Source organism: Mobula hypostoma, chromosome 12 (assembly GCF_963921235.1).
Source record: "Mobula hypostoma chromosome 12, sMobHyp1.1, whole genome shotgun sequence".
Taxonomy (NCBI): domain Eukaryota; kingdom Metazoa; phylum Chordata; class Chondrichthyes; order Myliobatiformes; family Myliobatidae; genus Mobula; species Mobula hypostoma.
In genome coordinates this window covers 61,061,904-61,087,073 of record NC_086108.1, presented here as the reverse complement: position 1 = coordinate 61,087,073, position 25,170 = coordinate 61,061,904, and the positions used below count along the sequence as shown (strand labels likewise).

The following is a 25,170-nucleotide window of genomic DNA, read 5'->3' as shown; positions in this document are numbered from 1 at the left end:
TGTGACACTACTAACTAACAGATTTCTAACTGGATTTGTACTCTGATTATTTTGAAAGTTCTAGTGTTACCTTACCCATTTGATCAGATTGTATAAAATATATGAAACTAAAATGATTTCAAGAACTAGAACTTGAGGAAACAGCAGAATAATCTGTAACCAACAGTAAAATGAAATCATTACCTGATTACTTCATTGACAACAACTTGTACTCTGATTATTTTTAAAGCTCTAGTGTTACTTTACTCATTTGATCAGAGTGTATAAAATATTAGAAACTAAGTATATTTTAAATGTTTATTTTTGACTGAAAATAACTGTTACAGATTTTTATTTGATGCTTCATTTTCCCATTATCTATTTATGACCTGAAGATAATAGATCTGACATTAAGAGGTCCAATAGGTATCAAAATGCTGAGTTGAATATATTGATGAATCAGCTGGCAAATGTTGCCAAAGGATTGATATGATTCCTTTGGAAAGGCATATTGAAATGCCATTAATTTCCACAAATCATTTTATGAGTATTTTTCAATGAATATAAATCCCTGTTCTGTTCTCCTGTCGACTTAAATGATTCAAATTATTGGATGAAGCCTGATACTCCTTGCATTAAAAAAGGAACAGTGAACTTCAAAATAGTACCCAATTAAATCAGAGTTTGAAAACAAATAACACAGACAGCCAAAAACTGGGGACATTTTAACAGCGTTGCGCCTGTGTGTCCTTCCCAAGACACGTGGCACCACCATCTTTTGGGGGTGGATGGTTGCAGCTCCGTGTCCGTTTCCTCAAGCCGCTTCTGCATGCAGACCATTGAGACCAACAGTTCCAACCCCCATCTGTGGGCCCTGTGAAAATAAAGGACATCACACTAAGATATTCTTCCACTAACCTGGGCTGACATTATATTCAACTGTTACCAAAAGAGCAGTGACTGTAAGCTCATTTTCAAAATAACAGCAGAATAATTATGTTCTGTACTCTACAAACACGAATTTGATTTGTCATAGAATGACACCTAAAATGTTATTATTTAAAATGATTTCGAGAACTAAAACTTGAGAAAGCAGCAGAATAATTTGTAACTAACTGTAGAACAAAATCATTACCCAATAACTTCATTGACAACAACTTGACACTTAAAATTTTATATTTAACATTTTAAAAGGCCACTTTGGATGGTCTTTTTAACTGGTGCATTCAGGTGTGCCTAATATTGGCAGCCTACTGAGTTCAGAGGCAGCTGGACAAATATAAACCATAAAAGTACAATTTGTCATTCTAGTCAATTTACTTCCCCACTATGCTCAATACCAGACAGCCACTAATACAGTTACACTGAAAGCATCAAGCTGTGTTACTACAATTTCCAGTTCCAGGCCCAGATTTGCTAAAATAAAAACTTCAAAAGCAAGTAAAATCAGAATTTTTAAAACTTTTTTTTACAAATACGATTTGAAGCTGCTCACTTCAAGATATTTCAGAATGTAAGTTGTTTCTCTGGTGAACAATACTACAGACATCCCACCTCTCCCGGAAGTTCAGGGAGTCTCCCGCATATTGATAGTGGCTCCCTGATGCCTGGAAATTATATACAATATCCCGGAAATAGATTTTTTTGAGAAAGAGAGGGAGAAGGAGAGCGAGCATCTTGATTGGTCTCTCTTCGTGCTAAGAGTGGTCCCCATCCACCGGGATGCAAGGAAACAATATGATTTGGCGATATGAAACGATATGAGTCATCCGCACCTTTCCTCATTCCCTCTCACACCCACTGTTGAATTTGAACGCACATGAGGTCATCACGCACACGTCATCCATGTCAGCGCGGGAAAAGGATCAACTCCTCGAGTTTGCAAATCACGGCGGGCTGAAAAGTATGTTTGACATAACATCTCTGCCGGCCTTCTGCATCTAAGTCAAGGCTGAATATCCTGAGATAGCCACGGAAGCACTGAAAACGTTGCTTCCATTTCCAACATATCTCTGTGGACCGGGCTTTTCTGCAATGAAAACTAAATTGCGGAATAGACTGGACTTAAGGACCCCCCTTCGAGTATCGCTGTCTCCCATCACCCCTCGATGGGACCGTCTTGTTGCAGGAAAACAAGCCCAGGGCTCCCACTGATTCAGCGATATTGGTGTGTTGCAATGATTTTATATGTTCATACGAGGAAAATACGTGCTGTGTGTTTAATATCCAAATGTTACTTAAAATGTTATGATGCTATTGACTTATAATTGACTCATTATTATATTCATGCGAGGGAAATATGCGCTGTGTGTTTACTATTAATTTCGTTAGATAAACCCTTTTAGAAACAAAATTTTGAGTGTATTAGCCACTTATAAGTGACTTACAGTTGACTTATCACCTATATTCTGGTCGCGATTAACACCCCCACCCCCCGCCCCGCCCCGCCCCCCTCCCGTCAGCCGGTCCGCAAGAATATTGTCAATATTAAACCAGTCTGCGGTGCAAAAAAGGTTGGGGACCCCTGCTAAGTAGACCTATCAGTTTTTTCTGTGGGCGGGCTTTACAGTCGACCTCAAAAATAATGACAGTGTTGCTCGCTGCACTGTTTGCAACAGTGACTTTTCTATTGCCCATGGGGGTTTGAGGTGAGTTTAACAGGTGTCATTCGTTCATTAGCATAGCTAACGTTATTTAAACTAGCTGGCTGGCTGCTGGGGAGCTACGCTATTGATGTCCTATGTGATGAGCCGAAACTCCCTGCAGACTTGCTTAAAGTTGTAATAGAAAAAACATTATAATATAACACAAGTACATATTTTAATGTTGCATTTTCTGCATATACTCAACTTGGTTTAGAGATTAGAGAAAATCACTAAACAAAGTATTACATAAACCCTTGGAGGTTGACGGGTGAGGGGGGGATCAGGGGTTGCGGGGGATGGGGGTGCTACCTCCCTGAAATGAGATTTTGCAGGGTGGGATGTCTGATACTATTCATGTCTTTGGCTTTGAGTGCCATTGAAGATAGCAGCAGCAAGCTCCAACCCATACATTCAATGGTGCAACACACAATGATCATATAGTGTGCTTTTAACAACAAACCACAATCTCTAGCCCTCAAAGTGTTTAAAGCAAAAATTAAGTAAGCAGTACAATGCATATCAAGAAAAGATTAAATTTTTGGCAATTCCAGAAACAGAATCCAAACCAAATTTATTATCACTGACATATGTTTTGGAATTTGTGGTTTGGTGGCAGCATTTATGTATTCAATAGAAGTACGGCAGATTTTTTTTTTAAATTGGTAACTGTTACAAGAAACCTGATAACAGCATGAACAGTTTCTTACCCCTTCGATTTGTTTCTTGACATGCTGTTCCTTCAAATCCAGGTTCACATACACAGATGCACTTATTGTTTAAAAGAAATGGATTTCCATTATGATAACATGGATGGCATCTGCAGGGGTGAAATTCAGTAAAGTACTCTTCTAGTGCTCTCCTTAAATGCTGTTGCTTACTGTTAACTGACTGAAGATTACTTCTGGCCACCAACTCATAAATGGGCATGACCTAAAGAAAACGACAAAAATTATGAGATTCAAGTTGACCCATTTGAAAACTTAGCTCCTTAATTTACTGTTGATGCAGAGGAACAGCTACGGGATTGCTTCGTGTAGGTGGACTGAGCCATGTTAAAGGACTCATCTGAGGATCTGAGTGAAAACACCATGGTTGTCACGGAGTTTATAAAAATTGTTGTAGATGAGTCATGTCCCCACAAAATCTTTCAGTCTTCTCCAACCAGAAGCCCTGGATGAACCATGAGATCTGCAATCTGTTGAGGGCCAGATCAGAGGGATTCAAGTCTGGTGACCAAGTTACAAGAGATCTAGGTACGATCTCCAGAAAACCATCCCACAGGTGAAGTGGCAATTCCAGACTAAGCTTGAATCAATGAAGGATGCTTGACAGTTGTGGCAAGGTTTGAATATTATGGAGACAAAAGGGCCTCGGTTCCAGATCAGCTGAATGCCTTCTGCGTTTGCATTGACTATCAATACATGGAGGAATCACCATGAAGTTCCACAGCCCCAGATGATGCTGTGATTTCAATCTCATCAATACCTTTAACCTCTCACTTTGGCAGTTTGAAGTACCCAGCTGCTTCAAGCAGGTTTCAATTATACCTACTTGAAGCAGCTTGAAGAATGTGGTAACCTACCTCAATGTCTATGGTCCAGTAGCACTTACATGCACAGCGATGAAGTGTCTTGAAAGGTTGTGATGAATCATATCAACTTCTGCCCGAGAAATGACTTGGACCCACTCCAATTAGGTGCATACATCAGGATGCTCTTTATTAAATACAGCTCAGCATTCAATACTATCATCCCCTCAAAACTAAACAATAAACTTCAAGACCTTGGCCTCAATACCTCCTTGTGCAATTGGATCTTCAATCTCCTTACTTGCAGAGCCCAGTCAGTTCGGATTGGCAACAACATCTCCTCCACAATACAGATGCACCACAATGCTGTGTACTTAGCCTCTTGCTCTACACTTATGACTATGTGGCTAGGTATAGCTATAATGCTATATTCAAGTTTACTAATGACACCACGGTGGGAGGTCAAATCAAAGGAGGTGATCAATCAGCATATAGGAGGGAGATTGAAAATCTCACCGAGTTGTGCCATACCAACAACCTCTAACTCAAGACCAAGAGCTGATTATTGACTTCAGGAGGAAGAAACCAGGGATCCATGAGCCAGTCCTCATCGAGGGATCAGAGGAGGAGAGCAACTTTAACTTCCTCTGTATTATCATCTCAGAGGTCCTGTCCTAGGCCCAGAACAACACCTCCTCTACTTCCTTAGAAGTTTGCAATGACATCTAAAACTTTAACAAACTTCTATAGATGTGTGCTGGAGAGTAACATGACTGCTGCTTCATAACCTGTTATGGAAACACCATTGTCCTTGAATGGAAAATCCTGCAAAAAGTAGTGATATGGCCCAGTCCATCATGGGTTAAACCCTTCTCACTACTGAGAGCATCTACATGGAGTGTTGTTGCAGGAAAGCAGCATTCCTCTTCGAAGAGCCCTACCACACAGGTCATGCTCTCTTCTCACTGCTGCCATCAGGAAGAAGGTACAGGAGCCTCAGGACTCACACCATCAGGAACAGTTATTACCCCTCAACCATCAGGCTCCTGAACCAAAGGGGATAACTTCACTCAACTTCACTCGCTACATCATTAAAATGTTACCACAACCTATGGACACACTTTCAAGGGCTCTTCACATTGTGTTCTCAATATTTATTGCTTGCTGGCTTGTTTGTTTGCTTGTTTGTTTTGTTTGTTTATTTATTTATTGTTTTTTTTCTTTCTTTTTCTATTTGCACAGTTTGTAGTCTTTTGCACACTGCTTGTATGCCCAGTTGGTGAGATCTTTCATTGATTCTATTACAGTTATTGGATTTCTTGACTATGCCCACAAGGAAATGAATCTCAGAGTGGTGCATGGTGACAAACAATTTACTTTGAACTTTGATTTGTTTAAAAATATGTAAAAAAATTGAAAATAAGACTAGTTAGAAATGGATTTGGCTCATTTAGCCTCTGTATTAAAGTATTATATAAATGTAAACTTATCATAAATTTCAAACATAATATTATCACTGTCTACATCTTTTTGAAGTTTGTTAAGCAAGTGTCTTTACTGTCTTGGTAAAGTTTATTGTATTGCAAATATTTGAAAGATCCACTGAATGACCATAGAACAATAATAATTGACAGCACCAAAACTTTCTGTCTCTGAATGGTCCTTGATAAAGGTACTTAACTGCTCTAATATCTCTGCTTTATTACTAAATTTTGTTCTTCTTATAAATTTGTATCCACACTTTCTTTAAAAAATACACAGATCTCAAACTTAACAAATCAAAAGAAGAGGCGAGCTGTGGTGATAGGGGATTCATTAGTGAAGGGAGCAGAAAGCAGGTTCTGTGGAGGAGAATAAGATCCCTGGTTGATATGTTACCTCCCGGGTGCCAGGGATCAGGGACATCTCAGATCGAGTCCTCAGCATTCTTAAATAGGAGGGTGAGCAGCCAGAGGTCATGATCCATTGGAATGTAGAGTAATGAGGTTCTTCAAAGAGAGGTACTAATTTAAGGAGTAGGACCTCCAGGATTGTGGCCTCAGGATTGCTACTCATGCCACATGCTAGTGAGGCTAGAAATAGGAAAATCATATAGTTTAACATATGACTGAAGTAGTGGTGTAGGTTTTAGATTTTTGGATCATTGGGCTCTCTTCCAGACAAGTGGGTCCAGTCCAGAAGAGACAGTTTGCACCTAAACTACAGAGGGACTAATAACCTAGTGGGAAGGCTTACTAGAGCTGCACAGGAGGTGGGGGGAGACACTGTGATTTAAACCTGATTTGCATTTTTACATTTGTGTTTACTCAGGAGATGACAGAGTTTAAAGAAGTGAGGCAAAGCAGCAGCGATGTCACAGACCCTATACAGATTGCAGAGGAGGAGGCATTTGCTGTCTTCAGGCAAATCAGGGTGGACAGATCCCCAGGGCCTGACAAGATATTCCCTCGGACCCTGCGGAGGCAAGTGCAGAAATTGCAGGGGCCCAAGCAGAGATACTTAAAATATCCTTAGTACCAGATGAGGTACCAGAGGATTGGAGGATGTCGTCTGCAATTTAAGAAGGGCTCTAAAAACAAATGAGGAAATTATAGGCCAGTGAGCCTAACATCAGTAGTGGGAAAGTTTTTGGAAGGCATCCTAAAGGACCAGATATATGACAAACATAAACCGATTAAGGATAGTCATCACAGCTTTGTAGGTCATGTCTAACCAATTTTATAGAGTTTTTCGAGGGAGTTACAAGGAGTGTTGATGAAGGTAAGGCCATGGATGTTCTCCACATGGACTTTAGCGAGGCATTTGACAAGGTCCCACATGGGAGGTTGGTCAAAAGGGTTCAGTTGCTTGGCATTCAAGATGAGGTAGTATATTGAATTAGACATTAGCATTGTGGGAGAAGCCAGAGAGTGGTAGTAGGTGGTTGTCTCTCTGACTGAAAGCCTGTGACTAGTAGAGTGCCGCAGGACTCGGTGTTGGGTCCATTGTTGTTCGTCACCTCTATGAACGATCTGGATGATAATGTGGTTAACTTGATCAACAAACTTGCAGATGATTCCAAGACTGTGAGTGTAGTAGACAACAAGGAAGGTGATCAGAGATTGCAGCAGGATCTGGACCAGCTAGAAAATTGGGCTGAAAAATGGGAGACCATCCTAGTGTCTCCTCTGTGGCAATAAAATCTCCTGCCTGCCACCACACCCCCCCAACACTTTTGGATTGTCCCTCTGAACCTCAGAGCCAGTCACAGTACCAGAGACCTGACTACTGCTGCTAGACTCTGAATGAACACTCCACCCCACCCCCTCAACAAAATATATCCTTGGTCCATTAATTCACTCTATTAAGAAATTGTTCCTCTCCTCTTTCCTCACTTTGAGTTAACAGTTTTAAATTAATGCCCCATCATTGCTGACTTCAAAAGCTTATTACTTATTATTTATGTCTGAATTCAATGCTTTGTAAAATCTCAAGATTTGAAGGTGACTTTATAAAACACATTTTTTCTTTTTAAAGATACGGAGTCCTATTCCTTGCTGTTTGACTTAACTCAACTGTTTCCGATTTTTGTAGATGCTATTGTCCACGCACCAGTCATTTTAAGGTTGGATCACAGAATTTCTATTCCCAGAGATCCTGCCCTTTATTGTGTTTCAGAATCCTGCCTCGTTTTCTCACAATTCTTGTTAAGGTGAGGATCCCAGCAACATCACTGTGCTCTTGGACCCTGCGATCTTTTGAAATATTTTGAAACACACTCAGAAATTTGGACGCAGTTTGCTGTGACTGTAGATCAAAAAGCCCCCCTCACTATTCTTAAGACTCCAATGCAGTATTCCTAAATCCCAAAATTCAAATATCCATCTTCCAGTGTTTCAAAATAATGGAATGACAACTAAAGGTACTACACCATGAAAAACAGAAGTTCCCATAACACACCCAAACCAATACTTATTTCCACAGAAGCTACAGCATATGCCTCTATTTTGACTAAAAAAGCCCCTCATTCTTGTGGTAATTCCAGCTTTATACATGTCACAATATGGGAGTCTAGCCACAAGCCAAACAGTTTTTTTGTACAGAGCTTTGTCGAGGAAGTGATCGTTCACTTTGTTAGCTACCTCAGAATCAGAATCCAGTTTAATATTACTGACGTATACCATGAAATTTGTTGTTTTGCGGCAGCAGTACAATGCAATACATAACAATAAAAATATATAAATTAAAATAAGAAATATACTGTATCTTAAAACATTAAATTAAATAAGTATTGTAGTGAAAAAAGACAGCAGAATTAAAGAAAGTAATATTGAGGTCATGTACATCGGTTCATTGTCCATTCAGAAGTCTGATGGCGGTGGGGAAGAAGCTGTTCCTGAAATGTTGAGTGTGTGTTTTCAGGGTCTGTGCCTTCTCATTGACATCAGTAATGAAAAGAAGGCATGTCTTACATGATGGAAGTCGGTAATGATGGCTTCTCCCTTTTTGAGGCATCACGTGTTGAAGATGTTCTCAGTGCTGGAGAGGCTAGTGCCCATAATGGAGCCGGCTAAGTTTATCATTTTCTGCAACTTTTCTCAATCCTGTGCAGTGGCCTTTCCATACCAGACAGTGATGCAAGCAGTTAGAATGCTCTCCATGGTACAGCTTTAGAAATTTGCAAGAGGCTCCTCACTCCTTTAGATATAGCTGCTGTTGTGCCTTCTTTGTAATTACATTAATATTTTATGCTCAGGATAGTTCTTCAGAAATGTTGCCACCCAGGAACTTGAAACTTCTCACCGTTTCCACTGCTGATCCCTCAATGACGGATGGTGCGTGTTCCCTCGACTTCCCCTTCTTGAAATCCACAATCAATTCCTTGGTCTTACTAACATTAAGTACGAGGTTGTTATTGAAACACCACTCAGCCAGCTGATCTTTCTCACTCCTGTACACCTCTTCATCATCATCATAAATTCTGCCAACAATAGTTGTGTCATTGGCAAATTTACAGATGGTATTTGAGCTGGGTCCAGCCATACAGTCAGGGATGTAGAAAGAGTAGAGCAGGGGACTAAGCATGCATCCTTGAAGTGCACCAGTGTTGGATGTCATCAAAGAGGAGAAGTTATTTCTGATCCATACTGATGGCGGTCTCCCAATTAGAAGTCAAGGATCCAATTGCAGAGGGAGGTACAGAGGCCCAGGTTTTGGCTGAGTAGAGTGCTAGTGAGATAACATCTGCTGTAGACCTATTATAGCAATAGGCAAATTGCAATGGGCCCAGGTCCTTGCTTAGGTAGGAGTTGATTCTGGCCATGACCAACCCCTCAATGCACTTCATCACAGTAGGTGTGAGTGCAACTGGACGATAGTCGTTGAGGCAGATCACCTTGCTCTTAGACCATTAGATAATAAGACGTATGAGCAGAATTATGCCATTCAGCCCTTTGAGTCTGTCCACCATTTGGTCATGGCTGATTCATTTCTCTCTCAACCCTGTTCTCCTGTCTTCTCCCTGTAACCTTTCACACCCTGATTTATTAAGAATCTATCAACCTCTGCCTTAAATACACTCAGTAATCTGCCTCCACAGTCACCTGTGGCAATGAATTCCTCATCTCCATTCGAAATGGACGTCCCTCTATTTTGAAGCTCTCCTTCTGATACTAAACTCCCCCACTATAGGAAACATCCTCTCCACATCTACTCTATCCAGGCCTTTCAACATTCATTGCATTTCAATGAAATCCCCTCCCTCCCACCACTCTTCTAAATTCCAGTGAGTACAGGCCCAGAGCCATCAAATGCTTCACATATGATAAACCTTTCCTTCCCAGAATCATTTCATGAACCGCCATCAAACCATCTCCAATGTCAGCACGTCCTTTCTTTGATAAGGGGCCCAAAACTGCTCATGATACTGCAAGTGAGGCCTCAGGAGTGCCTTATAATGCTTCAGCATTACGTCTTTGTTTTTATATTCTAATCCTCTGAAAATGAATAATAACATTGCATTTGCCTTCCTCACCATTAAATTTTAGGCAATCCAGCACAAGGACTCCCAAGTCCCTTTGCACTTCGGAGTTTTGAATTTTCTTCCTGTTTAGAAAATAGTTTCCACTTTTACTCCTTCCACCAAAGTGCACAACCATATACTTCCTGATACTGTATTTCATCCACTGCTTCTTTGTTCATTCTCCTTACAGTTTATGTCCTTGTACAGCCTCCCTGCTCTCTTGGGCATTGGATTGATTTTCACCCTTTTGAAGCAGGTGTTGATTGATATTGTCCTTAAACACTCCCACCAGATGGCTGGCACAAGGTTTCAGTGCTCTACCAAGTTCATCATCAGGGCCTCATGCCTAGTATAGGTTCACCCTCTCAAAAGGTGTTCTGAAATTGGCCTCCGAGACATAGATCACAGGATCATCAGATACTGCAAGGATTTTCACAGGTGTAGCTTTATTCTCTCTTTCAAAGTCTGCATAAAAAGTGTTGAGCTCATCTTGGCGTGAAACATCACAACCATTCATGATGATAGGTTTTGCCATGTAGGAAGTAATCGCCTGTATACCCTGCCAGAGCTGACGTACATCTGGTTACATTTCTAACTTCAATCTGAATTGTTTCTTTTACTCTTAAAATATCCTTGCATACGTTGTAACAGGAGCTTCTTGTATAGTTCTGGGTTACTGGTCTTGAATGCCACAGGTCTAGCACTCAGTAAACTATGAATCTCTTGGTTCATCCATGGCATTTGGTTTGGATATGTTCTCAAAGGCACACACTCATTCATACAAGATCAGAAATAATCCAGAACATAGATTAGAATTTACTTTCTGTCCCCTTAGATGCTAACTGACTTGAATGTTGAAGTCACAGAGTTAAGCAGCTTAGAGAAAGGCCCTTTGGCCCAGATTGTCCATACTACCCATCAAAATCCAACAGATAAAACATAGTCTGACATTTTCTGTAGGCATTCTGAGGAGGTTGCATCAAGTACGTTGCAATGAGCAGGCCAGTATTAAATAGTACTCACTGTGGCTTCGTGTAAGGAAAAAAAATCCAACTCCATTATGAAGTTTTTAGAGACGGGGCTTAATCTTATACTTGATTTTTCAAATCAGGTTGTTTAACTTGAGTCTCAACTTCAATTATTATTTCCCTTTCTCTGTCATAACCATTGTCTGGTCAGCTTTGTTAAAGGTTTTCCTATGGGTTTACTACCTTTATAAATATTTGTTTCAAGGTCATTATGACAGCTGCCTGTCTCATTGTTATAGATCAACCTTGGTTATATTTATCTTTGTTGCTGCTGGGCATGCAAAACCACCTTCTTTCTCATAGGATCTAAACAAGAACGAGTTCTCTTAACGTGTTTCTCTGAGGAATAGTGTAAATGTAATAACTAGAATTGTGCCCTTGATCTGCCTCTCTCAAAGGCATTTCTTCATGTTCTGATTTTATTTTCAATGCTCCAGGGCTGTTTAGTGGAAAATTCTTTTCTCTTCTATTGACATCATTGTTTCAACTTTTCTCTCTTCCAGTTATCTAGAGGTGTAAGTGTTTCGGCTGCATTTAAAATAAATCCTCAGATATGGTTCACTGATCCTCAGTACTTCGAAATGCCAACTTAACTATTCTTTTCAGTTTTTAGGCTTGGGCATGGTATATTGATTTATTTAATTGCCTGAGATTACAATTAGATATTATAATTGTCCTTAAATGCCAAATTAATTATGTGAAGTAGAACACAGATATGTACGTTGCTTCCATAACAACATTTTACCTCAAAATCAATGATTGCTGGGATATATTTCAAGGATTTACCCCAGCGTCGATACATTTTGGCATCTGGTATTTCTCCACCTAACAGTCCTGCAATTGATTTAGGGTCTCCTCCTTGTACACGTGGAATAATATCTTCTATCAATGTTCTTGAACTGCCTGAAGCTAAAATAATAATTCAAAAATTATTACCCTTTTACAGACTATATCATACATTGTACTGAATATAAGTAGCATGAAATTAATGCACCAAATGCAAATATTAATTTGAATATTATTTCAAATTAAGTCATGGAATTCTTACCATGATCAGGTAGACACTCCCTTTCACAGAGTTCAGTTTATTAGTTTTTTTTCTTCCTTTGCCTTGGTCATTGTTGTACTCCAAATTTTAAGTTCTTGAGCAAATAAATTATTGCATGATTGGAGAATAGAACAATATTCCAATTTTCAGCACTTAACATCTGGCCACATGCAACAATTGAGTCTGCACCGAAGTGTCCATTTATCTCATGTCAATGGATTGTGCTGTGTACTCTAGATTGATAAAATTGTTCGACGTGTAAGGAAATTAACAGATAAGTGCAAACTTCTGCTGGGAAACTGAATTTTAAATGCTGTTTTGTTCTAAGTTTTCTGTGTCAGGCCCATGCTCTTGCACACCTGGTTCAGAAACCTGAAGGTCTTTAAGCTGGGGCAAATGAAATAATTATTCTCACTATAATACTACTTAAAATGAAGCACTTCTGACATATTTAAGGACTTAACAAGGAAGGATTCAATAATTTGAATGTAAAATAACTTTAAGTTTCTGATCCAGATGTCAAAGAGCAGGGGCCCAACACAAAAAACTTAGGAAAAAATGCTAATAAAACTTCAGTCTTCCAGCAGAAGCATGCACTTACTTGTAAAATATTGCCAATTGCAGAAAACATCACATTCATAATATCTGGCAATCGACAAACTATTTGAACTTCCTCAAGAGAGCCACAACCACAGTATATGCATTTGGTGGATTAATGACAGAAAAAAAATTTTGAAAGCATAATTATTATCAACAGTTATTATTAAAACATAGAGTTATAGAATCACAGAACACTACAGCAAAGAAACAGGCCTTTTGGCCCATCTAGCCCGTGCCAAACTATTAATCCACTTAGTCCCATCAACCTGCACCTGGTCCATATGCCTCCCATCCACGTACCTATCCAAATTTCTCCTAAATGTTGAAATCAAGTCCATATCCACACTTCCACTGGCTGCTCATTCCACACTCTCATCACCCTCTGAGTGAAAAAGGTCCCTTTAAACATTTCACCTTTCATCCTGCACCCATGACCTCTAGTTCTAGTCTCACCCAACCTCAGTGGAAAGAGCCTGTTTGCATTTACTCTAGTGATAACCCTCATAATTTATAAACCTCTATGAAATCTTCCCTCACACTCCTTCGCTCTAGGAATAAAGTCCTAACCTATACGTACAATGTTTTCCAGCAATTCAGATCCTCAAGTCCTGGCAAGAGCTTTGCAAATCTCTTCAGCACTCTTTCAATCTTATTGACTCCAGACTCAATAGCTTTAACATTTGTGTAACTCCATTAGTTTTACAATCACCTTTTACTGTAGGCAAGAGGAGGTAACTCTTGCAGGAAGTACTTTCTCATGGCTTTACTTTGGTGTTACTGATTCCATAGTTATTACTGTAGACATGAAGCTACCTTACAGAAATGTTGATCTTGCATCACGAATTAATTCTATGGCAAAATATACTTGAAGGAACCATTACGTAACCTAAAATAATATCTCTAAGCATTTGGTGTTATCTGTGATTCTACATTTACTAATTAGACGGTATTTCCTGACACTGGCTATATTTCCTTTGGAGGTTGAGGAGAATTGGTATGTCACCAAATACTCCAGGAAGTTTCTACAGTTGTACTGTGGAGAGCATTGTAACTGATTGCATCGCCATCTGGTATGGAGGGGGAACTGCACAGGACTGGAAAAGCTGCAGAGGGTTGCAAACTCAGCCAAGCTCCATCATGGGTATTAGCATTCCCAGTATCAAGGGTATCTTCAAAAGACAATGCTCAAAAAGGTGCATACATCATTAAAGGCGCCCATCACCCAGGACATCTCTTCTCATTGCTACCATCAAGGAGCCTGAAGACACACACTCAATGCTTTAGGAAAAGTTTCTTCCCCTCTGCTATCAAATTTCTGAAAGGACAATGAACCAAACCGAGAACACTACCTCACCTATTTTTGCTCTCTTTTTGCACTACTTCTTTAATTTAATTATATCGCCTATTGTAATTTATAGTTTATTTATTTATTGCACTGTACTGCTGACACAAAACAACAAATTTCATTACATATGTCAGTGATAATAAAACTGATTCTGATTCATGTGGTGTCTCCTCTTCTATACTTCATGACTCTAAAACTACCATAACCAGAGAGTGCAAAGTAGGAGCTTTTCATGATAACTGCAGTAGAACTTATTGAAACCGCCACTACTTTAGTCAAAAGTTCAAATCTTAAAACCAGATTGATAACAGTGACCAGGGACAACTCAACAAGTATTTCTTGTTTCTACAGCAATTTAGTACAATATGCTCCCTAATTAAGTACAAATTCTCAATTTGTGTATTTTGCTTTGTAATTTTAATACATTTATGTATTAAATAACATAACTCCACATATATTAAAAGCAGACAGCAATTATGTCTACTAAATCTAGGCTTACTTACATGCTTTATAGTTTTTTATCTTCTTACAAGTTTCAGACTTAACAGATAAAATGTCCATCACTATTCCCAGTGATCTTGAAAAACAATATCCAACATCTTGCGCAGAAACACCTTTAAGTAAATAAGAGAACAGGTATTTAAATAGAATTTCATTCAAGTCATACTGCAAACTTATTTTCACATAGTATTCAAGAGGAAGTAAAAGTTTTAAAGAGGTCTGGAACATTTGCTAAAATTATATGAAATCAGTTCTTTCATATTTTACATTATACTATGCAAATCCACTGGTGTATCAGGAAAGCTCTATTATAAAGTTCTCAATTTTGCTAATTTTTTGATATATCTAAATTTTGCTCCAACTCTTTGCCAATGTTTCTACCGAGAATAGTGCATTAGAAACATAGAAAACGAGTCTTCACTCAGTGACTCAAAGTAAGAATAAATAGAATAAAGAGACAAGCAGCAAAAAGAAGCTAAACTGAGACAGAGAGAAAGAGAGAGAGATTTTAGTGAGGGATTAAGCAAGGAGAATTAGGAAGCAGCAAGGAAGTAATTAAGAGCCAAGAAGATCTTCAGACAAATGAAAAAAAAACAGGATAGTATAATGGAAGATGAAACAAGAGAGGGGTAATAAAATGAAAGAGAGCAGTGCTCTGAATAACTATTTTTTATTGATTTGCTTCCAACATACTGTTACTGGCAAGAGTATATTGATCATTCCTGATTTCCCTTGAACTGAGTGGCAGACTTATAGGGGCAATTTCCAGGGGCATCTAAAAGTGTATCATTAAGCTATGGGCTTAAATGACACTTGTACCAGATTTCCACAAAGATGGACACAAATGTTAGACCATAAGACCATAAGACAAAGGAGCAGAAGTAGGCCATTCAGCCCATCGAGTCTGCTCCACCTTTTTATCATGAGCTGAACCATTCTCCTATTTAGTCCAACTCCCCCGCCTTCTCACGATAACCTTTGATGCTCTGGCTACTCAGATACCTATGAATCTCTGCCTTAAATACACCCAATGACTTGGCCTCCACTGCTGCCCGTGGCAACAAATTCCATAGATTCACCACCCTCTGACTAAAAAAATTTCTTCGCATTTCTGTTCTGAATGGGCGCCCTTCAATCCTTAAGTCATGCCCTCTCGTACTAGACTCCCCCATCATGGGAAACAACTTTGCCACATCCACTCTGTCCATGCCTTTTAACATCTGAAATGTTTCTATGAGGTCTCCCCTCATTCTTCTAAACTCCAAGGAACACAGTCCAAGAGCGGACAAACGTTCCTCATATGTTAACCCTCTCATTCCCGGAATCATTCTAGTGAATCTTCTCTGTACCCTCTCCAATGTCAGCACATCCTTTCTTAAATAAGGAGACCAAAACTGCCCACAGTACTCCAAGTGAGGTCTCACCAGTGCCGTATAGAGCCTCAACATCACATCCCTGCTCCTATACTCTATTCCTCTAGAAATGAATGCCAACATTGCATTCGCCTTCTTCACTACCGACTCAACCTGGAGGTTAACTTTAAGGGTATCCTGTACGAGGTGCCGTTGTATCTCAGAACTTTGAATACTTTCTCCATTTAAATAATAGTCTGCCCGTTTATTTTTTCTGCCAAAGTGCATAACCATACACTTTCCAACATTGTATTTCATTTGCCACTTCTCTGCCCATTCTTCCAATCTATCCAAGTCTCTTTGCAGACTCTCCGTTTCCTCAGCGCTACCGGCCCCTCCACCTATCTTCATATCATCAGCAAACTTAGCCACAAAGCCATCTATTCCATAGTCCAAATCGTTGATGTACAATGTAAAAAGAAGTGGCCCCAACTCTGATCCCTGTGGAACACCACTGGTAACTGGCAGCCAACCAGAATAGGATCCCTTTATTCCCACTCTCTGTTTCCTGCCAATCAGCCAACGCTTTATCCACGTATGTAACTTTCCCGTAATTCCATGGGCTCTTATCTTGTTAAGTATTCTCATGTGTGGCACCTTGTCAAAGGACTTCTGAAAATCCAAATATACAACATCCACTGCATCTCCCTTGTCTAGCCTGCTGGTAATTTCCTCAAAAAATTGTAATCAGTTTGTCAGGCAGGATATTCCTTTAAGGAATCCATGCTGAGTTCTGCCTATCTTGTCATATGCCTCCAGGTACTCTGTAACCTCATTCTTGACAATCGACTCCAACAACTTCCCAACACCAATGTCAAGCTAACAGGTCTATAATTTCCTTTTTGCTTCCTTGCCCCCTTCTTAAATAGCGGAGTGACATCTGCAGTCTTCCAGTCTTCCGGAATCATGCCAGAATCTATCGACTTTTGAAAGATCATCGCTAATGCCTCCGCAATCTCCACAGCTACTTCCTTCAGAACACAAGAGTGCATTCCATCTGGTCCAGGAGATTTATCGACCTTTAGCCTATTCAGCTTCCTGAGTACTTTCTCTGTCGTAATTGTGACTGCGCACACTTCTCTTCCCTGACACCCTTGAGTGTCCGGTATACTGCAAATATCTTCCTCAGTGAAGACTGATGCAAAATACTCGTTCAGTTCCTCTGCCATCTCCTTATCTCCCATTACAATTTCTCCAGCATCATTTTCTATCGGTCCTATATCTACTCTCACCTGTCTTTTACTCTTTATATACTTGAAAAAGCTTTTAGTATCCTCTTTGATATTATTTGCTAGCTTCCTTTCATAGTTAATCTTTTCTCTCTTAATGACCTTCTTGGTTTCCCTTTGTAAGGTTTTAAAAACTTCCCAATCCTCTGTCTTCCCACTAATTTTTGCTTCCTTGTATGTCCTCTCCTTTGCTTTAACTTTGGCTCTGACTTCTCTTGTCAACCACGATTGCATCCTTTTTCCACTCAAAAATTTCTTGTTTTTTGGAATATACCTGTCTTGCACATTCCTCATTTCTCGCATAAACTCCAGCCGCTGCTGCTCTGCTGTCTTTCCCGCCAGTGTCCCTTTCCAGTCAACTTTGGCCAGTTCCTCTCTCATGCCAGTGTAATTTCCTTTACTCCACTGAAATACCAACACATCAGATTTCGGTTTCTCTTTTTCTAATTTCACAGTGAACTCAATCAGGTTATGATCACTGCCTTCTAAGGGTTCCTTCACCTCAATCTCTCCAATCACCTCCGGTTCATTACACAATACCCAATCCAGTACAGCGGATCCCCTAGTGGGCTCAACAACAAGCTGTTCAAAAAAGCCATCTCGCAGACATTCTACAAATTCTCTCTCTTGAGATCCAGTGTTGACCTGATTTTCCCAATCTACTCTCATGTTAAAATCCCCCACAATTATCATAACACTGCCCTTCTGACAAGCCTTTTCTATTTCCAGTTGTAATTTGTAGTCCACATCCCTGCAGCTGTTTGGAGGCCTATAAATAACTGCCATCAGGGTCCTTTTACCCCTGCTATTTCTTAGCTCAACCCATAAAGATTCTGCACCTTCTGATCCTATATCACCTCTTTCTAACGATTTAATATCATTTCTTACCAATAAAGCCACGCCTCCCCCTCTGCCTATCTTCCTATCCTTCCGATACACCGTGTATCCTTGGACGTTCAGCTCCCAGAGACATGCATCCTTTAGCCAGGTCTCAGTGATGGCCACAATATCATAACTGCCAATCTGTAGCTGTACAACAAGATGATCCACCTTATTCCTTATGCTGCGTGCATTTAAGTACAACACCTTAAGACCAGTATTTGATACTTTTCGCTTTGATTTCACTTGCAACTTTATTGCACTGCAACTCATCCCAATGGCTACAAATTACTCACCTGCCTGTCTTTCCTGACATCTTTACTGCTCACTATCTTAGATTTATTTCTGTTTTCCACTCTATCATTCTGGTTCCCACCCCCCCTGCCAGATTAGTTTAAACCCTCCCTAACAGCTCTATTAAACTTTCCCGCCAGGATATTGGTCCCCTTCGGGTTCAGGTGTAACCTGTCCTTTTTGAACAGGTCATACTTCCCCCATGTTACTAGAATCTAAAGGGACAATGAGTGTAAGGGCACTTGATCTAAATGCCCATAGTATTCAAAAGAAGGTCAGTGAATTTGCAGCAGAAATCAGTGGAAAGGAATATGATTTAGAGGCTGTTGCAGAAACGTGGTTGCTGGGTGGCGATGATTGGGAATTCAGGGTGCCATGGTAGTCTAGTGGTTAGTTCAGGGCGTCAGAAGTTCAGAGTTCAATCTCAGCAGTGTCTGTAAGGAGTCTGTATGGGTCCTCCCCGTGAAATGCATGGCACTGATTCTTCAGATTTCGGCAAAAACATGTCCCACTAAGAAAAGTGTTAATTCTGTTGAAAATGAATAGCATTTTCTTATTTAAAATAATCAGGGTTGATCATCTGAGGGTCTTTTGCACAAATGCAACATTTTTTCATATCGCAAACAACAGGAATTCTGCAGATGCTGGAAATTCAAGTAACACACATCAAAGTTGCTGGTGAACGCAGCAGGCCAGGCAGCATCTCTAGGAAGAGGTACAGTCGACATTTCAGGCCGAGACCCTTCGTCAAGACCAACTGAAGGAAGAGTTAGTAAGAGATTTGAAAGTGGGAGGGGGAGGGGGAGATACAAAATGAAAGGAGAAGACAGGAGGGGGAGGGATGGAGCCAAGAGCTGGACAGGTGATTGGCAAAGGGGATATGAGAGGATCATGGGACAGGAGGCCCAGGGAGAAAGACGGGGGGGTGGGGGGGAACCCAGAGGATGGGCAAGGGGTATAGTCAGAGGGACAGAGGGAGAAAAAGGAGAGTGAGAGAAAGAATGTGTGTATAAAAATAAATAACGGATGGGGTACGAGGGGGAGGTGGGACATTAGCGGAAGTTAGAGAAGTCAATGTTCATGCCATCAGGTTGGAGGCTACCCAGATGGAATATAAGGTGTTGTTCCTCCAACCTGAGTGTGGCTTCATCTTTACAGTAGAGGAGGCCGTGGATAGACATGTCAGAATGGGAATGGGATGTGGAATTAAAATGTGTGGCCACTGGGAGATCCTGCTTTCTCTAGCGGACAGAGCGTACGTGTTCAGCAAAGCGGTCTCCCAGTCTGCGTCGGGTCTCGCCAATATATAGAAGGCCACATCGGGAGCACCGGACGCAGTATATCACCCCAGCCAACTCACGGGTGAAGTATTGCCTTACCTGGAAGGACTGTCTGGGGCCCTGAATAGTGGTAAGGGAGGAAGTGTAAGGGCATGTGTAGCACTTGTTCCGCTTACAAGGATAAGTGCCAGGAGGGCACTTATTAACTTCCGCTAATGCCCCACCTCCCCCTCGTACCCCATCCGTTATTTATTTTTATACACACATTCTTTCTCTCACTCTCCTTTTTCTCCCTCTGTCCCTCTGACTATACCTCTTGCCTATCCTCTGGGTTCCCCTCCCCCCCCTGTCTTTCTCCCTGGACCTCCTGTCCCATGATCCTCTCGTATCCCTTTTGCCTATCACCTGTCCAGCTCTTGGCTCCATCCCTCCCCCTCCTGTCTTCTCCTATCATTTTGGATCTCCCACTCCCCCTCCAACTTTCAAATCCCTTATTCACTCTTCCTTCAGTTAGTCCTGATGAAGGGTCTCGGCCTGAAACGTCGACTGCACCTCTTCCTACAGATGCTGCCTGGCCTGCTGCGTTCACCAGCAACTTTGATTTTTCCATATGTTTATTTTTAATTTTATAAATTATATGATTATGTAATAGGCCAGTACGCACAAAATCAGCTGTCCTCAGACAAAAGATTATCATTTTAATTTGATAAAAAAGTGTGAAAAAAATCATATAAAATGTATAATATATATGCCAGATGAAAGAGTAGGGTGAAAAACCTCTTTAAAACTAAAAGCAGTGAATTGTCAACAATATTTACTCTTATTTTGTGGTTGCTCAAAATGTGTCCCACATTTTTGTCAGCACCATCAGATATTTTTTAAAAAAGCAATAAACTCAGGCAACCATATGGTCAACTATATTCCTGAGGACCCCCCCCCCACCCTTTCCACCCTCCACATTTGCTAAATGCAACAAGGTCAAACAAGCTCCTGTAAGTTTGCTATTTTTTTCAATAATTTTTACATATTTATTGATGTTGCTACTGTCACAACCATGATGTGTCAACACTGTCTCTTGTATAGAAAGAATTATTTTAAATTATGACATAAATTTATGCATTTTAATTCAAGGCCAGAGGCAGCCAGCAACAGAGGGAAAACAAGATGGCTCCTGTATACCACTCACACATGTCATGTAAAAAAGTGTGTTTTTGTCACTACTGTCAAGCTTTCTGTCTGATGGTGTGACACATGGTTTGATGCTGTTGACAAAAACATCCAAGTCATCTTCATTGGAGGCTTGAATATAATTTATGATCACAATAAATAGTAATATGGTTTGTAATGTTTTATTAACCTCCTTATTTATAATATACATATTTTCCCCTTTATTTCTTCCACACACAGGCCTACAATATTTCCTTACTATATGTGTCCCCAATGACTAAAACCATAAATGAATTTAGTTGCACCATTGCATAATCATTTTATAAAATTTCACCAAATTAAACATAATTAAATTCATAGTAATTTTGCACAATTTCATAGTAATTCCATTGAATTCTGACCTTCCTTTTATGTATTTTAGGAAGTTATGGCTAGGCAGCAGCTATCCGTGGAGGAACGAAGGAGAAGAAACAGGGAATAGCAGAAAAAGCAGAGAGAGAAAATATATAGTGAGCCAGGGTTAAAGGAGGAATACCTGAGAAAGGAAAAGCAAAGATGGAAGAAGAGAGTAGAGGATGGGAAGATAAAAACTATCAGTGATTTGAATGAAAGGGAAAAGAGGAGTAAGAGAAAAGCGTGGAAACGTGGACAGCAAGAGTCAAGAGAGCGTAAGAGAAAGGGCCCAGAATGCCCAGGAACTCCCCCAGATAGTCAATTGTATCAGACTATGCAGGAGAGAGCTCGCAATAGGCAGTCTATAGCAGGGGAAAGAGAAAGAAAGAAAACAAAAGTAAGATACTTGAGAGAGATGAAAGCTTTGAAAAATAAACTTCAAGAGATAATAAAAGGTAGGAACAAACTGAAAAAGCATTGGCGACAAGAGCAAACTAGAAATATGACAGATACATCTGCTGGTGTCATTAACTGTGGAGATTAGCTTGCAGTCATTTATGACCAGAATTGGTGGTTAGCAAAGGCTGTCACTATGGATGCTCATCACCAAGATGTTCAAGTGGAGTTTTTCCACCCTCATGGGCCCAACACGTGCTTCCATCCAAAACCGGGTGGAAAGGATATGTGCTTCGTACCAGTTGAAGATTTTCTAGTCAAGCTGATGGAGCCATCATCACCGGGTTGTGCAAGCAGGACGAGGGAGATCTACCAGCAGTCTGCTGAAGTCATGGACTTCATAGAGGAGGAGCATATTAATCGTCTACTTCCTGATAAAGCTGGCTGAAAGTTTTCGAAGATCTTCAAGCCCAGAAATGGATGGATTTTTTTTAGTTCCTGATGTTTATGCTTAAACTTTGCAGTTGTACTGTAGTTTTTATTTTGCTGTTTACCATTGTTGTTATTATTTGCAGAAGGATAAAATGTACATGACAAATTGTTACTTGTTGTACCAAATTGTTAAATAAAGTTGTTAAGCAAGGAAGCATTGACTTGAGTGGTGAAAAGGCTGGAATTGTTTGTTGTAATTAGGCCACTGCCACCACTGTCAGGTCTCAGTCACCATCGTCAGATGGAACTTTCTTTGTTTTAAATTAATATGCTTACAATCTGTTCCCCCAAAACAGTTGATTTATTAAAGTAATTGTCTCTTTAAAATTAAAAATGTGTTTATGTCCAAAATTGTTATTTTGTATATTTAATACTAATGATAAAAGTTGCATGATGTAAGAGTTCTTAAAGGAGTACGCGTGAAATGGTATAAAAAATGAACAAATGTGAATATTCAACATTTAACAGCATATATGTGTACCTATGGTGTAGACACAATGATTTAAAAGCTCTAAATCTATATAAGACTAAATAAATAGGATTAATTAGCTTTTTATTGTGTCTAACTGTGTTGACAAAAACTAAGTAATGACAGGAAAAACACGTATTTAATGAAAAAAATTACAAAATTAGGTTGCACCGAAATATTGCTTAATTGCTGAGACCTTGTTCTATAAACATGTAAGTTTAGATTTCTTAACAGTTAAATTTTTTTCTTTTCAAAATTAAAACCTGTTTTATCCAAATTCTGAAGAATCAGTGATGGGTTTTCTCTAAATTCTGCAGTTTACTCTCACAGTACAAAGGTGTATCGGTTAGGTTAAGTGGTCACTGAAAATGGTCCTGTGATTAGGTTAGGCTTGAATCAGGGGGTACTAGGCTAGTAGGACTGCAGAGACCTATTCCACACTGTATCTCCAAATAAATAAATAACCAAGGGTATCAAGGGTATCAGCTACTGTGCAAGAATGGGTAGGAAGTGAAGGGAGATGGGGTAGTGTTCTTAATTAAGGATGACATCAGGGCTGTGGAGAAGGATGGTGTATTGTAAGATCTTTGGAGCAAAATGTTAAATTCATCTGGGTAGCGATTAGGAATAACGACTTGTGGGAGTTGTCTCTAGGCCAGTGAATAATAACATTACAGTTGCACAGGCAATAACCCAAGAAATATCTGATGCCTGTATAAATGGAATGGCAGTTGTCATGGGAGACTTTCACTTGCACATAGTTGGGTGAATTAAGTTGGTTGAGACAGGTTGAGGAAGACTTTAGAAAATGTATTTGTGATAGATTTCTTGAACTGCATGTTAGTGCACCCATAAGGGAAAATGTTATCTCAGATACGATCTTGTGTAATGAGACAGGTAAAATTAATGACCATGTAGGTAAAGATCTTTTTGGAAAGTGTGATCACAGTGTGACAGAATTTCTCATAGAAATGGAAGGTGCAATCATTCTAATTAAAACAAGTGTATTGTGTCTACAAAAGGGAGACTATAAAGCAATGAGGGAGGAGCTGGCTACTGTGAATTGGAAACACAGGCTATATGGTGGGACAGTTGATGAAAAAAAAATTACAAAAGATTTTCATGATCAATAAAAGTAAAAGCAAGGACAGTAAGTGTATGCAGAATGAAGGAAATAAAAGAAGGCATCAAACTAAAAGCTCATGCATACAATGTCGCCAAGATTTGGAAAAGTTTAAAAAGCACCAAAGAACCACTAAGCAAGCAGTAAACAAAGGGAAGATAGGTTATAAAAATAAACAAGCACAAAATATTAAAGTAGATGGTAAAGGTTTTCATAATTTTCTGAAGTGGAAAAGGGTGGCTAAAGTGAACATAGATTCCTTGGAAGATGCGAAGGTGGATTTAATATTAGATAATGTGGAGATGGCTGACGCCTTGACCAACTATTTTGTGTCTATTTTTATAGTGGTGCACACATGTAACATGCCTGAGAGATTTTATCGATGGGATGGGAAGAGAGGACCTCGATACAATCGTTACTGAAGAGATAGTAATGAGCAGAGAAATGGAACTAAAGATAGACAAGTTCTCTTGGTCCTGATGGGATGCATCCCAGGGTACTAAAAGAAATAGCAGGCACATTTGTGATAATTTACCAAACTTCTCTGGAAACACAGGGTATATGGTGGGACAGTTGAGGCCCCAGAACTTTGGAAGACAACAAATGTCATGCCACAGTTTAAAAAGGAAATAAGCAAAAGGTAAGTAACTATAGGCCAGTTAATTTAACAACATCGCACGATTTGTACCAGCAGGCCAACCTCCAGAGCACCATATAACACCAAAAGATGTAAGCATTCTGCAGGTTGCTCGGGATTGGAAAATGGACATGAACTTGGAAAAAAAGCTTGTGTTTCCCGCCAGACATTGTGGCTACAACACTCCGGCGAGACATGGTCCTGTGGTCCACAGCAGCCAAGCTGGCATATGTTGTGGAATTGACAGTACCGTGGGAAGATGGTGTCGAAGAAGCTTATGAGAGGAAAAAGACCAAGTACTCTGAACTGGCAACTGAAGCTGCCCAGAATGGCTGGAAGACCAAGATTTTCCCTGTGGAAATGGGATGCAGGGGATTCGTTGCTACATCTATGACCAGTCTATTGAAGAAGATGGAGGTGAGGGGTCACTCCCTCCAACAGGCAATCAAGTCCTTGTCAAATGCAGCAGAAGAAAGTAGCAATTGGATTTGGATTAAAAGGAAAGACAACAACTGGGCTGCAAGATGAAGACAGAGGGTATGGAACTGAGGGGGGTGTATCTGGGACGCCAGGTAGCACCGTTGAGCCCTCTGGAGACGTTGTGGGCTTATCAATGAAACGTCAAAGAAGGAGGGTGCCCACCTGATGACCCCAATGACGTACCTACCCTCTCTCCTTGTCACCACTCTAAGCCCACTGCCAACATCGAGAGTGCCGACTTACC

General features: G+C 40.1%; 1 protein-coding gene across 1 annotated transcript in view; it reads right to left on the bottom strand.

The window, feature by feature from the left end:
- Positions 1–284: 284 nt before the first annotated feature.
- The window catches only part of c8a (complement component 8, alpha polypeptide), a 71,529-nt gene continuing 46,643 nt past the window's right edge, over positions 285–25,170 (bottom strand). The window contains exons 8-11 of the mRNA XM_063064249.1: positions 14,678–14,788; positions 11,927–12,090; positions 3,332–3,554; positions 285–853 (exon numbers count right to left, since the gene is read on the bottom strand). Of these exons, the coding sequence (XP_062920319.1) occupies positions 705–853; positions 3,332–3,554; positions 11,927–12,090; positions 14,678–14,788 (647 nt within the window). The 3' untranslated portion in view covers positions 285–704. The remainder of the gene's footprint in view (positions 854–3,331; positions 3,555–11,926; positions 12,091–14,677; positions 14,789–25,170) is intronic.